Raw genomic sequence first — 13,989 nt, 5'->3', positions numbered from 1 at the left:
AAAAAAAAAAAAAAAAAAAAAAACATGTATAAAATTAAGATTATATTACCCTTTTCGTTTTTCCTTTGTATTAAATATCTATCATCAGTAAAGGGAAAAAAATACTAAACCTATGTATCAAATCATGCTTTCGTTGTTACTTGTTAGACAAAACGATACATAAAAAGCTACCTAATACCACAAAATTAAGAATAGCATAAATCAAAATCAATACCAAAATATGTTTGGTTGGATGACGACCCGTGATAAAGGTATTATCAAACATGTTATCTAATGCGTGATGGGACTTGACCATTTAGGAAGGGTTTATCTACACCACATTTTTTATGATCATGTTTTTTATATAAACTGATTGATATTTACATTAAACGTGTGTTATGTAATTTTTTTCCTTTAATAAAAACTATAGATATAGTTGTTGGTAGGATATAAAAGTCATTTGACATATCTGGAAAGGTAAAAAAAATTAACACGGAAAATAGAAAACAAATTTTTGAAAACCACAATTTTTGCCCTTTTTATAGTCTTTGGATCGGAAATCTTTGTTTTTTTTTTCTTGTGTGTTCTCTTCGTTTGTAGGCTCCTATAGTCCTACGTGTCGATTCTTATTGATCATTTAATTGGGCTAGATTCAATTGGGCTTTAAATGGTTACCTACAAGAAGGAACATGAGCATGTAGTTTGTTCTTTTCTTACTTCTTAGGACATGATATTGATACATGCCATGTCCGGGCTTTGGCTCACTCGTGTTTCTCTAATGTATCAACTATCTAGGTCATCTTTTGTAATAAATGGAAACAATTTTTTTTAAATTGGTTTTGGTGATTTTAAAAAAGTTTCACTTAAAAGAAAATTTTGGAAAACACTATTGTGGTTTGCAAATAAGACGCGTCAGTTTCTTTGGTTTCGATTTATTTTAATGTTATCTATAAAATTACTCTTTCGCCTCTCCCCCTTATGACATTTGGTTATAGATATTGATTCCAATTTCCAACTCACCATTGTAACCCTCCTCGTCTATAAAAACCCACCTTCACCCCCGGTGGCGAGTTTAAATGTAATTATGTTAGATCACTTGACTCATGATTTTTTATTTCTGTATAGCAAATTATATTAAATCAAAATTGTGATCTATCTAAAAAAATTGCAAATGAATCACCTTAATATCTTTAGCAATAAAAAAGTGTAAAAATTAGATTTTTGAATTCCATAAATTTTAATAGCCCAATATCTTTTTATGTATGATCCAATATACATAGCCAAATACAATTTAAAATAAAAAAATTGAATCACAAATCAATTGTTTCACAACATATTAACATTCAGTTCTTCATAATTGTCAATCCAATTTGCAACCATCGGTAAATATATTCTACTTTGTTAACTTTGTGAAAATTGATTAAACTATGTGGAAATTCTATTGTCAATTCTAGTATTCAATGAGCATCAAAAAGTCGACAAAGCCACTATTGTAATTAATGAATTGAATATTCATAATTTATTTGTAAGTTTAATTGCATTGACGGTTGGTTTTCTTATTTCATTTTTTTTCTAATTATTGTTCGTTAACATTTATTCCATAAGTATCAAAGACAAAGCTATTAAATGTTTGGTAATACTTAATGAATTTATTTTTCATTTTTTTTATTGTTCCATGAGTTCATATTAGGTTTTTTTTTGTTTCAATATTTCAAGTGAATTGATTATTTGATTGTTGTTTATTTTAGAAATCAAAATCAAGAATGTCTTTAAAAATAATTTGATTTTTTTGCTTATACAATTCGACCCGATCTGAACTCGTAACTCTTCACCCATCTACACTTTTATCATTGATTTGTTTTTTGCAGTTTCATATGGTTCAATTTTTTGGTTTTATATGGTTAAATATTGTCTTAACTTTTGGCTCAATAAGTATTGTCGGGCTAGTAAGGTTAATGAATTCTTTCATATGTGGATCTCATTGAGAAAATTATTTGAAGAAATATCATTAGTTTCAATATCTTTACTAAGGGATCATTAAACGGAAAGATGGATGAGGTTTCATCTGTGACAAACAACTATTAGATGAGAACCCTTCTATTGTCCTAAAAAGAAGTATAAGCTAAAGGGAGTCTTGATACTTTGCATTTTCTTCAATATCAATGGTTTTTGTAATGTTAAGAGGTTAAATGATGCAGTTTGTGTGTTGGATGGCGTGATTGCATATGATTATGATACAATTTTTTGTGTAAGATCGCAGTGAACGTGCAGTAGTGATGAAGGAAAATTGAAGAAAGAAAAGAAGGGCAGGGGTTGGGTTGGATATGGTGAGCCTTGTGATTTAAAATTTAAATAAATTATTAATAAGTAAAGAAAAAGATAGAAGATATTAAAAAAGAAAATGTAACGAGTCATGATCATTCAAACACACCTTTTGAAATCATAAGGACTATGAGATTAACGAAATACAAAGTCTGTCTTTAAAATGCAATTTTTTGAAAATCACATATACCAATTTTATCAAAATTTTATAGCATGAATATGAAAAAATAATTTTCAAAATACCAAATTTAAGAAAGAAATTTCTTATAGTGCATGTCATCCACATATATTTACCTCTTTAAGTTATAGAAATACAATAAGTTAATTTTGCGTATTATCTTATTTATCTACAACCTTACGACTTAGGTTGTAATGATGTATATAAGGTAGCATATTTTTTAAGATTAATGCAATATTTTTTAAAGTGATTTATAAGTTAGTTTTTTCAGAAAACTATTTGAGGTAACTTATTGATAAACTCTTAATTTTTTTCATATGTTTTTCCAAATATAGCGCCATATTTTTCCAAATATAGCGTCATATGCTCAAACATTTTTCTATTTTTTTCTACTTTTTGTTTACTTGTTTTATAAAAACTGAGTTTTTACAACTATTAACTTTTATAAATTTTTACGTCTTTACAAGTGTTTTTACAACTTTTTTTTAGTGTTCTCTTACATATTTGTATTTTATAAAAATTTTAAGATTTTTCATTTTTACAAATTAGTTTATATGTATATATTCATTTGTCATGCATGTAAAGTTGTAAAAACTTTAATTTTTACATATTCACTTTTACAAATTTATAAAAACATGAATTTATTGAAAAACTTAGCAAAAGAGCTGTACAATTAATTTGGGAATAAATTATCAAAAAGTTGAAAGGTATCAATAAAACACCGATTTATACATTTTATCAAATCAAAACCAATATCTTATTACATCAAAACCAATCGTTTAAGATAACCTTCATGATCGGTTTTGATTAAATAAAATATATAAATTGATGTTGTATAGATATTTGAAAAGGAGTGTTAACCAAATTTGATGTTAGCTTGTTTTTAATTCGTATATCTACATGTTTTTTTTATATCATTTTATAATTGTCATATAGCTTATTAGATAGTTTTAAAAAACCATATTGCTTGATCAAATAATAATTTATTTATCAAAACTTTTCAGATAGTTTGTCAAATATATTGTAAACCATAACATTTTTTGTTTTAATTGGTCTTGATTTTGTCGTTTATTTGTTTGTTTGATAATGTAAGGAAACCGGTTTTTAATCGTATATCTAAATGTTTTTTTATGTCATTTTATAATTGTCATATAGCTTATTAGATAGTTTTAAAAAAACGTTATTACTTTATCAAATAATAATTAACTTATCAAACAAAATCTGATTTTTCAGCTAGTTTGTCAAATATAACGTTAAGCATAACATTCTCGGTTTTAATTTGTCTTGATTTTGTCATTTGTTTGTTTGTTTGATAATGTAAGGAGAACCAAAGTTCTTAGTCTCATAGGGAAGTTTGATGGATTATCGTAGGAAGGAGATATGTATGTTTTTCCAATTTCTTTTGTGGTGATAATATTGCTAGTGGAAAATGGCAAGTCATAAGCATAAGATACTTTTCTTTTTATAAGAACATATCTTTGCTCTCTTTTGGGAAGTTTTGTGAGATCTTGGGGAAGAGTATTGTTAGATTGATTTTTATGCATCATTTTAGCATACTTTCTTAATCATTTCCACGATATTTGTGTATATTGATCATGCATTTTATATATTTCATTACATTGTTGGTTTTGGATAATTTTACCTGTTTGAGCTTAATTTATGTAGTATAAGCAGGTAATGACATCTTTGAGCACGGATATGAGTCATATGGAAGGTCTTGCAATCACATTTGAAGTCTCGTAGCAATATCCACGATAAACCAATAAAATGAAGCGATTTAAAGATTTTTTGAAAATTTGGCAGCAATACATGGTCTTCGTAAAGTGATTGTATCGAGGGGTAAACTTGGTCCAATCGAACTGAAATTTTACCGGTATATTGTGGATCTTTAATCTGAATGGTGGAGATCGGATTTTGACATCATTTGATATACCTTTGAGCCTCGTGTACAGCAACAACATATTTTGCACCGAATCTATTTTTGGCAGCCCAATTTTTAACTTTTAAATGAGCCCATTGTGAAATTTTTAGCAGCAACCCAAAATCTGATTTAAATGAAATTATAATAAGCCCGTAATGAAAGAAGCAAGTTACGTGACACTCAAGTCAAGTAAATAAAAGGGAACAAGTTACGTGACACTCAAGAAAATAAAAAGGAGGCTATTTTTGTTTATGGGGGAAACAGTGAGAAGGCGCACACACATTTGGGGAATCATCTTCACGCACGAGTTGCAATAGGGAACGAACGCCTTGAAAATTCTTAGCATGGAAACAGTTATATTTTTGTTTGTAAGTTTATTTTTTTATTTTTGTTTGTAAGTTAAATTGTCGTTTATGGGGTTTAGCAACGGCTAAACCACCGAGATTAATGTTTAAATTGGTTTAATCATTTAATTTTGTTTTAGATCGTTATGTGAGATTGTTATTTATATTAATATAGTCCAATTCATATGATTTATGATTTTCATTAATTTTGTTATTACAATTTTAGTTGGGCTTGAGCAACCCGGTTAGGATTTTAATAACGAATTGCTAATCAATTAATTAGATCCGTCATTGTTTCTTCGATTGGTCTAAGTGGCAAATAATATACGTAATTCCTTGATAAAAGTGAGTCGTGTATTATGAAATCATGTTGGTATAACATAAATTCGTTGAAATTACGTGAGGGTTATTGCGTTTGGTATTTCGCTTGTACTTTAATGTGGTTCTCAACTATTTACAAATTGTTCGTATGATAACGTGGTAGTGGGTCAGTTCTAATGAAGCTGTAACGGCCAATTCCGAATTGTTTCCTAATGCGGGGTGATGACCCGATGACCGAGTATCATCAGGCTTAGGGCCTTTAAGGAAAAGAGGTTTAGACCCATTTGAATGTGGGTAAGGTAATTTGGATGATCTGGGAAGTTCGGTTTGTGTTTTGGAGCCAAGGGGTATTTTGGTAAAGTGTCAGTTCGGGCTTTTATGGAATTTGGATTTTTGTTTGAGAGGTTTTAAGGCATGTATGATTTGATAGAAGTGTATAGTTTCTTGTTATCTTTGTGTGGATATAAGGATCGTCGGAAACGGTCTTAGAACTAAGAAGTTATGGTTTTCGTAAGTTTTGGTGGTTTTAGGGTGAAACCGAGTAGGCGGGGGTCTACTAGTGCTAAGACAAGTACGGGGGGTGTACATTTGTGTACGTTGGACGTACTAAGCAGATGCATCATGGGTGTTCTTCGGAGTACGTTGGGCGTACCAGAAGTACGTTAGGCTTACTCTAGTTAGACTCAAACCCTATTTTAGGGTCGTGGACCCATTTTAAGCTCCTTACCTCATCACCTAACGCTAACATATTTAGCCTTCATAAAAATGCAAGCTTTATGTTGTATTTTGGTCCATGCAAGCATTAAGACATTTGTTAAGTCCTTATTGAGCTTTCGAGTCCCTTTTTGCCATGCAAGCACGTAAAGTTACCAACTTTACGTGATAAGTAGTCTTATAGAATCAGATATGAGAGTTTGGCACTTTGTCTTAACCGATTAAGGGCTTATTGGAGTGAAAAGGTGGATAGAAGGGTACGTTGGTCATACGCAAGTGTACACTTAGCAAAATGTTGTATTGGTGCATCAGGAACTTGTACGTTGTGCTTCAAGGGTACCATTCTGGTACGTGGGATGTACTCCCCAACCGGTCATTTTGGGCTTTTTAAGGTTTGGGCATTGTTGGGCCATTCAGCTTCTAACTTTGGGCCATGGATAGACTTAGGGTTTTCTTGGAAATAAAGTGGGTGTGAGATTGTGTCCTACATAGGAAAAAGGAGCAAACTCTTAGTGGGTTTATAAACATAGATGTGTAATAGGTTTACAAGCTTCTATATAAGGTTCTACTCAACACATATGATTTTGTGCACAAAATTTAACGAACTATGCATACAAATGCAACTCTGAAATCCTGGTCCTGCATATGCCACGTTTTTTGCTGAACTTTATAGTTTTTTACCATGAAATAATTTTTGTAACTGATGCATTTAACGTGAACTAATGCATAATTAATTTATTTAATTTCGAATTAATGAGTACAATTACAAAGACCAACATATAATGAGACATTTTCTTCTCATTCTAATACACGACATCGAATACTCTCTTCTCATTCTCTCTTCATACAATTTCTGACGATCTTTTCAGGCAAATGGACAGATTCAACAGTACATACTGCTTCGGCTATTGTATCATAGGAACAGACGATGGATCTTTTTAAGGGAATTATGTCAAACATGAGCCTCAGTCAACCAATATGATTATATACTAATTATTTATTTTGTAGATTTATTAACGAAAACCAACATAATCCATATCTATTTCATCCAAATAAACATTATAAATTGAAATTTCATTTTATTTACCCGGTAAACAAAAGGGAATAACCTAGCCCAATTATATAAAACCTTATTCGGTATATTTATGTTTAGAGAATATATAATACCACTCTTTATAAAAATGTTACATTTCTATTTCATTAGAATATATAAATACACGACAAAGAGATAAATGCTAACAAAATAGACTTCAACATTTCTTGATTGCTGTCGATGAAATCATTGAATTTCCAATAATATTAAAATCTAGTCTAACGTTAATGAACAATATATTTATTGAAGTTCTAGTCCATCCACACATTGCATTTTGAAGAGTGACCCGCAGCGCTTGTGTTCGTCGGTTAGTACTGACTTAACATATGTTCTAAATATATACTTAATAATTATTTTATTAAATATCTAAAACATATTTTTACATAAAGTCATAAACATTTTATAAATTCAAATCAATGCCATAAATTTATTTTCTAGTGAAGACAATGGACAAAGAATGACTTTATTTTGGAATTTAACTTGTAGATCCTAATCAATTAGATCAACTTATTTCCTATGTGTTATGTGTTATTATATGACACATATTTAAGGTTACCTTATACATACCACAACACGACATACTCTCAAGAATCTCAAAATCGTTTGTGGCTCTTCAAAGGGTAAAGGGTATATGTGCAAATAAATCAAACTACTTGGGTCCTTTTAAAACTTAGTCACATGGGAGGGTATAAATGTGATCTACCCTATGAAAGCGAAATCCACTTTCCTCACACCGACATGTTGCCCATGCTTTTAGCTTTGCATGCTGGACCTTATTGATATAAATACTGAAAACAAGGGGCTATAAATGGAATATATTCATAGTACAAGGGGTCAAAAGGTACATAAAAATATAAAATATGAAATTATAAACAACCGCGTGCCAACAGTGCTGTGCGTCTTCACTGTCAAACTCTCAGATCTACCCCCACTCTCCCCCTTTTATTCTGTTTATAGGCATCCAATTTCCACTCACTATCTACAAATTCAACATTTCGATAGAAATTCGGAGCTTAGATCCATTATCTGGACGCCAGTAAGTTCAAATCCTTTCTCTTTTGATTTGCTTAGTTGTTAGATCTGATTTCGGATCGCAATTTATCACTTTTGTCTTCATTAATTTCGTGATGTTTGTTTGTTTTCGCGTGTGATATGGTTTAATGCTATAGATCAGATCGATTCGTTTTGAATTCTATAGTTAGATTTGACGAAGAAATCAGAGTACATAGGATATTTGGAACAATATGATTTTGAATCTTGTGTTATGATGAAAATAGCGTTAGCATTGTATTTGCTGTAAATATTTACAGTTTGTGATTTTGAATTGGGGCCAACAATGTTTCTATCTCACTACCGGATTGTAGCCTGAATCAATGCTAATTAACAACTGCTCTGGAACGAAGTACCAAATTTGTTTAACATTTGCAAGGAGTTCATTAATCCTGGTGTGAATGTCTCTCGGAGTATATGATTCACTGTATGTTTAACATTATCTAATGTGGATGAAGTATAAACATGTAATGAGTTTGTTGAGTAACTGTCATCTGTTTAGGTATTACCTGCAAGCAAAATTAACTTCCGTTATGTTTGTGATTGTGAGAGATTACGACATATTTGGAACTGCAAATGAGCTAGTATACTTATAGTATCTTCTTGAATCTTGATCAGATCTGGAAGTTATGATTCTCATTGATGACATTTATGATCAATATATTTGACAACTGAAGTTAATTATGAGGGGATCTCAATTTTGATGTTTGGGGAAGTAAAAAAAATGAAGTGTCGTATAAGTAGTTGAAGAAATATGGAATTGTCATGACCAGCCTTGAATAACCCAGTATCAACTTTAAAAAAGAAATTATTTTCACGTGTTTAATGCTTTAGATAAGTTCAATAAGAAATTACTGAAATGTTAACTTGATTTACTTTTACCTTTACCAGAAAGGTAAAAAAAACTTTCATGGTAACCTAAATAGAAAGAATACTTTGCAGTTTGCACTGTTTCATGTCATCAATGTGATCTTCAACCACCTTTGTGTTCTTCTCCTTCCCACTAAACAACATTGATTTCTTCCTTTAGCTTTACCTCATGACGTGCCATTTGTTTAAGTTATATCCTTTGCTTAGTAGCTGTATTTATCAAGCTTTGTCTTTGCTTAATGCTTCTTTTTGTATTTCTATAACCATCTTTAACAAATGTGTAATCTTTTAAATGAGAATTATGCTAGCTTTGGAGGCTCTCAACTTAAAATTTTGGTTTATTTGAAAAGTTTCTTCTTACAAATTTATTTCCTCAGTTCAAGTGCTTTGTAAAAGATACTGATATGTTTTCTCTTTTTACATAACAGGTTGCTCGGACTATAAATCTGGCATCTGGAAGAGTCTATTATCTTTGATTCCAAGAAATTTAGGGAACCCACAAATTGATCATAATTTGGATAACAATTACCAGATTATACAACTGGTATCCATCATCCACCCACAAAACTATGGGATCAATCTTGTGATCTATAAAGATTGCATTTAAAGTGAAGACCAATTAACATTGTGAAGCATCAAACATAATGAGAGGAAGAACAGATGGATCGAAGAAACGTTTGCTCACCACTTTCTTTTTTGTAGCAGTTTTCCTTCTTTTCCTGTATTTGTACTTTGGTTCTCAGAGTCAAGGTGAATCAGCTCTAGAATATGGCAGCAGATCTTTAAGGAAACTTGGATCCTCATACTTAGGTGGGGATGAAGAATCTGATCTTGGCATTAAGCAAGATGATTTCAAATTTGGGTTGGATGATGAAGATGGTATTGTGCCAAAGAGTTTTCCTGTAAGTTATTTAATTTGTTATACAGATTCCATTCCATTACTTCTTAATGTTTTCTAATTTAATTTGTTATTTTTTTTTTGTTTCTTGAAGGTTTGTGATGATCGATACTCTGAGTTGATACCTTGTCTAGATCGAAACCTCATCTACCAAATGAGATTAAAATTAGATCTTTCTTTAATGGAGCACTATGAAAGACACTGCCCTTTACCTGAAAGGCGTTTCAACTGCTTGATTCCTCCTCCAACAGGGTACAAGGTGATCATCTAATCTAATATTTTCTTTTCTTTTCCTAATTCTCATATTTTAAATAAAGTTAATCTTGTTATTTTTACCTCACAGGTCCCCATCAAGTGGCCTAAAAGCAGAGATGAAGTATGGAAGGCTAACATTCCACACACTCACCTTGCAAAAGAAAAATCTGACCAAAATTGGATGGTTGTTAAAGGTGAAAAGATCATATTCCCAGGTGGAGGAACTCATTTCCATTATGGAGCTGATAAATACATCAAATCACTAGCAAATGTAAGTCTTTTTAATCACTAACTAATACTGATTAGTAATTTAACTTATGGGATATTTACAAAAATGACCATATGTCCGGAATAATCCAATTTTAGACTTTCTTTCACACTAACTTTATGTGACATTAAAAGTACCTTTTCTGATAAAAAAAAAAAAATACATTTCAGCCTTTGTTCTGGACTCAAATTGCAGATTCCAAACAGATTTTTGTTCTTTAATTTCAAGAACTTGTTTAAAATCCGATGAACAAATCCTGAATTTCGAGAAAATGTTTCATTTTTTACTGAAATCTAACAAAAATATAAGGGTTAATCTTATAAAAGACCTTATAGTTTGTGTTTTTTTTTTCGGGTTAAACCTGAAATTTATTTTTTGCCTGAAAAAGACCTTGTATTTTTCATTTTTTTCCGAAAAAGCCCTCAACTTTGTATTTTTTTTTCTTGAAAAAACCCTCAACCTTCTAAATGCTTCCAAATAAACCCTCAACTTTTTAGTTTTTCTCGAAAAAAACCCTCAAATTTTACAATTTTTTTTGGAAAAAAATGACTAAAAGTGCCAGATTGGAAAAAATGAAAAAATACAAGGTCTTTTTCAGGCAAAAACTAAACTTGAGGTTTAATCCGGACAAAACACAAAATACAAGGTCTTTTATGAGATTAACCCAAAAGATAATGAAACATAACAAATGGGAAATAAATACAATACAAGGGCATACAATGTGACATTTGTTTGGAAATGGACACAAAGAGTTTTTGAAAAATGTTTGGTCCAAATAAAAAAAAAGTACACATATATTTAATTAAATATTTAAATGCCTAAATCATGTAAATATCCCTTTTACTTATTTTCATTCTCTTTATCTAATTAAAATAATCTAATTTTCAGATGCTGAACTTTCCAAAAGACAACATGAACAACGAAGGAAACCTACGAACAGTTCTGGATGTGGGATGTGGAGTTGCAAGTTTCGGGGGTTACCTTCTTGCATCCGACATCATGACAATGTCATTAGCACCAAACGATGTTCACCAAAACCAAATCCAATTCGCTTTAGAAAGAGGGATTCCCGCATACCTCGGTGTTCTTGGAACAAAAAGACTTCCATACCCTTCACGCTCTTTCGAACTTGCTCATTGTTCTCGTTGCAGAATCGATTGGCTTCAAAGGGACGGAATCCTTCTTCTTGAGTTAGACAGGCTGTTAAGGCCAGGTGGCTATTTTGCTTACTCCTCTCCTGAAGCTTATGCTCAGGATGAAGAGGATCTTAGGATTTGGAAGGAAATGAGTGCACTTGTTGAAAGGATGTGTTGGAAGATTGCTGCTAAGAGGAATCAGACTGTTATTTGGGTCAAACCTTTGACTAATGATTGTTATATGGAGAGAGCTCCTGGGACCCAGCCTCCTCTTTGTAGATCCAATGATGATCCGGATGCTGTTTATGGAGTTAACATGGAAGCTTGCATCACTCCTTACTCTGATCGTAAGTTTCTTATATTATTGTTTACGAAACTAAAAGTATTAATGATAAGTAAAAGCTATTTAAAACCATAAAATATTTTCTGGTTAGTTTTGGAAGTTAATGTTTAACTAAAATCATGAAACAGATATGTTTTAAAAAAAAACATATTCAATACTAAATGAACGAAAGAAGACCCTAATACTCGACATTCCTTCCTTCTACCTTCTTATAAGCAATTTGTTGCTACAACTAAATAGTGTAAATACTGAAGTTACCCCTTCACTGATAAGATGCTTATATTTTTTGCTGAGTTTCCCAAAATACCCCCAACTAGAATAGGTGAGTTATCTAATTGAAAATTGAGATGAATTTTATTTTGTATCACTTCTTGAGGCTAAATGCAAGAAATAGTGATGTACTTTTCGTTTATTTTATTGGGTTAATCTCATAAAAGACTTTATATTTTGTGTTTTTTTTTTTGGTTAAACCTCGAATTTATTTTTTGCCTGAAAAAAACCTTGTATTTTTTTATTTTTTCTGATCTGGCCCTTTAAGTCATTTTTTTTCCAAAAAAAATTGTAAAGTGGGGGTTTTTTCAAGAAAAACTAAAAAAGTTGAGGGTTTTTTCGGAAAAAATTAAAAAATACAAGGTCTTTTTCAGACAAAAAATAAAGTTGAGGTTTAATCCGGAAAAAACACAAAATATATGGTCTTTTTTTGTGATAAACACTTTTTTTTACTGCATTGTACTCTAGTAAAACTACCCAATTTATAACAATGGGTTGATGTTTCACAGTACAATGCCTCATATGAAAGTGTAATATCCTAATAAGAAATAATTTTAAATTACAATAATGTAACAAGAAAAAAAAAAGGTAACTACAGTTTTATAATAAAAACATTTTAAAAGTTCATTCCTATTTCTTGCATTTTAAGTTTTGTTCATTTTATGCATTATCAGATGATCACTCAAGTAAAGGAAGCGGATTGGCACCATGGCCCGCTAGACTCACTTCTCCACCTCCTCGTCTTTCCGACTTTGGCTATTCAAGTGACATGTTTGAAAAGGACACGGTAAACAACATTATCTTTCTATCTTTTTCAATTTTTTGCTATAAATTAATAAACAAATAAATGTAAGTGTTGGCAAGTTGACATAAATTAATTTTGCATATTTTAACAGGAGACGTGGCGTAAAAGGGTTGAGAACTACTGGGATCTATTGAGCCCAAAAATAACAGCGAACACCATAAGGAATGTGATGGACATGAAGGCAAACTTGGGTTCATTTGGAGCTGCTTTGAAAACCAAAGATCTTTGGGTCATGAATGTTGTCCCTGAAGATGGACCAAATACATTGAAGCTTATCTATGACAGAGGCTTACTTGGTTCCATTCATAACTGGTACTACACATTTTCTCTTTCCCAATTTTTTTTTATATTATTTGGTTAAATGCAAGAAATATCATTCTATTTTTTTTATTCAGGTGTGAAGCATACTCAACATACCCACGAACATACGACCTACTCCACGCGAGCGATGTATTCTCCGACATAATCGAAAAGAAAGGCTGCAGTGGCGAAGATCTATTAATCGAAATGGACCGGATCCTAAGGCCCACGGGTTTCCTAATAATCCGCGATAAAAAACCCGTAATCGACTTCGTGAAGAAGTACTTAACCGCAATACACTGGGAACAGGTGGCGATGGCTGATTCGTCGTCTGATGAAACCGATACAGATCATGTTGTGCTCATTGTTCAAAAGAAACTATGGCTCACTAGCGAAAGCTTGAGGGAAACAGACTAAGTTTTTCAACTTATAAAAACCAAACCCACTAGGTAAAAAAAGAAGGTGAAAATGGTTATGTTTTGTAGTATCTCTCCCTCTCACTCTCTCAAGTTGTGACATCTTAGTAGTGTTTTGTTATGATTTAGTTGATTTATTTGTTATGATGATATACTTTTGCATCTACAAACACTTGGTTTTCGGTTTTATATTTGTGTATTATTTATTTGGATTTTAAATTATACAATCCAAATTTTAGTTCTTTTGATATGATGCATAAACTATATAACAAGTTCCATATGAGTATTAAAAATCACTAAATCACTATTTTAACATTTATGATGTTATATTGTTTTTTTAGTTGTAACTAGAAATTGTGGGTGGCTCAGTCTATAAATTTGCTATTAGGAATGCACATGGGCAATTTGTGTAAATCACATGAACAATTTTTGTAATTGATTTTGTATACAAGGACCCAACTTGCCAACATATGAAAGTATTGTGGTCAAAGTCCAAGACCCATATT

At 31.3% G+C, this 13,989-nt stretch overlaps 1 protein-coding gene across 1 annotated transcript; it reads left to right on the top strand.

Moving 5' to 3' along the window:
* Nucleotides 1-7,751: 7,751 nt before the first annotated feature.
* LOC145037596 (putative methyltransferase PMT3) lies at nucleotides 7,752-13,731 on the top strand. Its single transcript, XM_078986295.1, has 8 exons — nucleotides 7,752-7,908; nucleotides 9,221-9,694; nucleotides 9,785-9,949; nucleotides 10,034-10,216; nucleotides 11,102-11,696; nucleotides 12,637-12,749; nucleotides 12,859-13,079; nucleotides 13,163-13,731. Exons 2-8 carry the CDS (start codon nucleotides 9,437-9,439, stop codon nucleotides 13,482-13,484), a joined length of 1,857 nt encoding a protein of 618 aa, XP_078842421.1. The 5' UTR covers nucleotides 7,752-7,908; nucleotides 9,221-9,436; the 3' UTR covers nucleotides 13,485-13,731.
* Nucleotides 13,732-13,989: the final 258 nt, after the last annotated feature.

The sequence above is a fragment of the Lactuca saligna genome, chromosome 3 (assembly GCF_052625555.1).
Source record: "Lactuca saligna cultivar CGN05327 chromosome 3, ASM5262555v1, whole genome shotgun sequence".
In the NCBI taxonomy this organism is placed as follows: domain Eukaryota; kingdom Viridiplantae; phylum Streptophyta; class Magnoliopsida; order Asterales; family Asteraceae; genus Lactuca; species Lactuca saligna.
The sequence above is the reverse complement of the archived record's forward strand: the minus strand, read 5'-3'. Positions and strand labels throughout refer to the sequence as shown.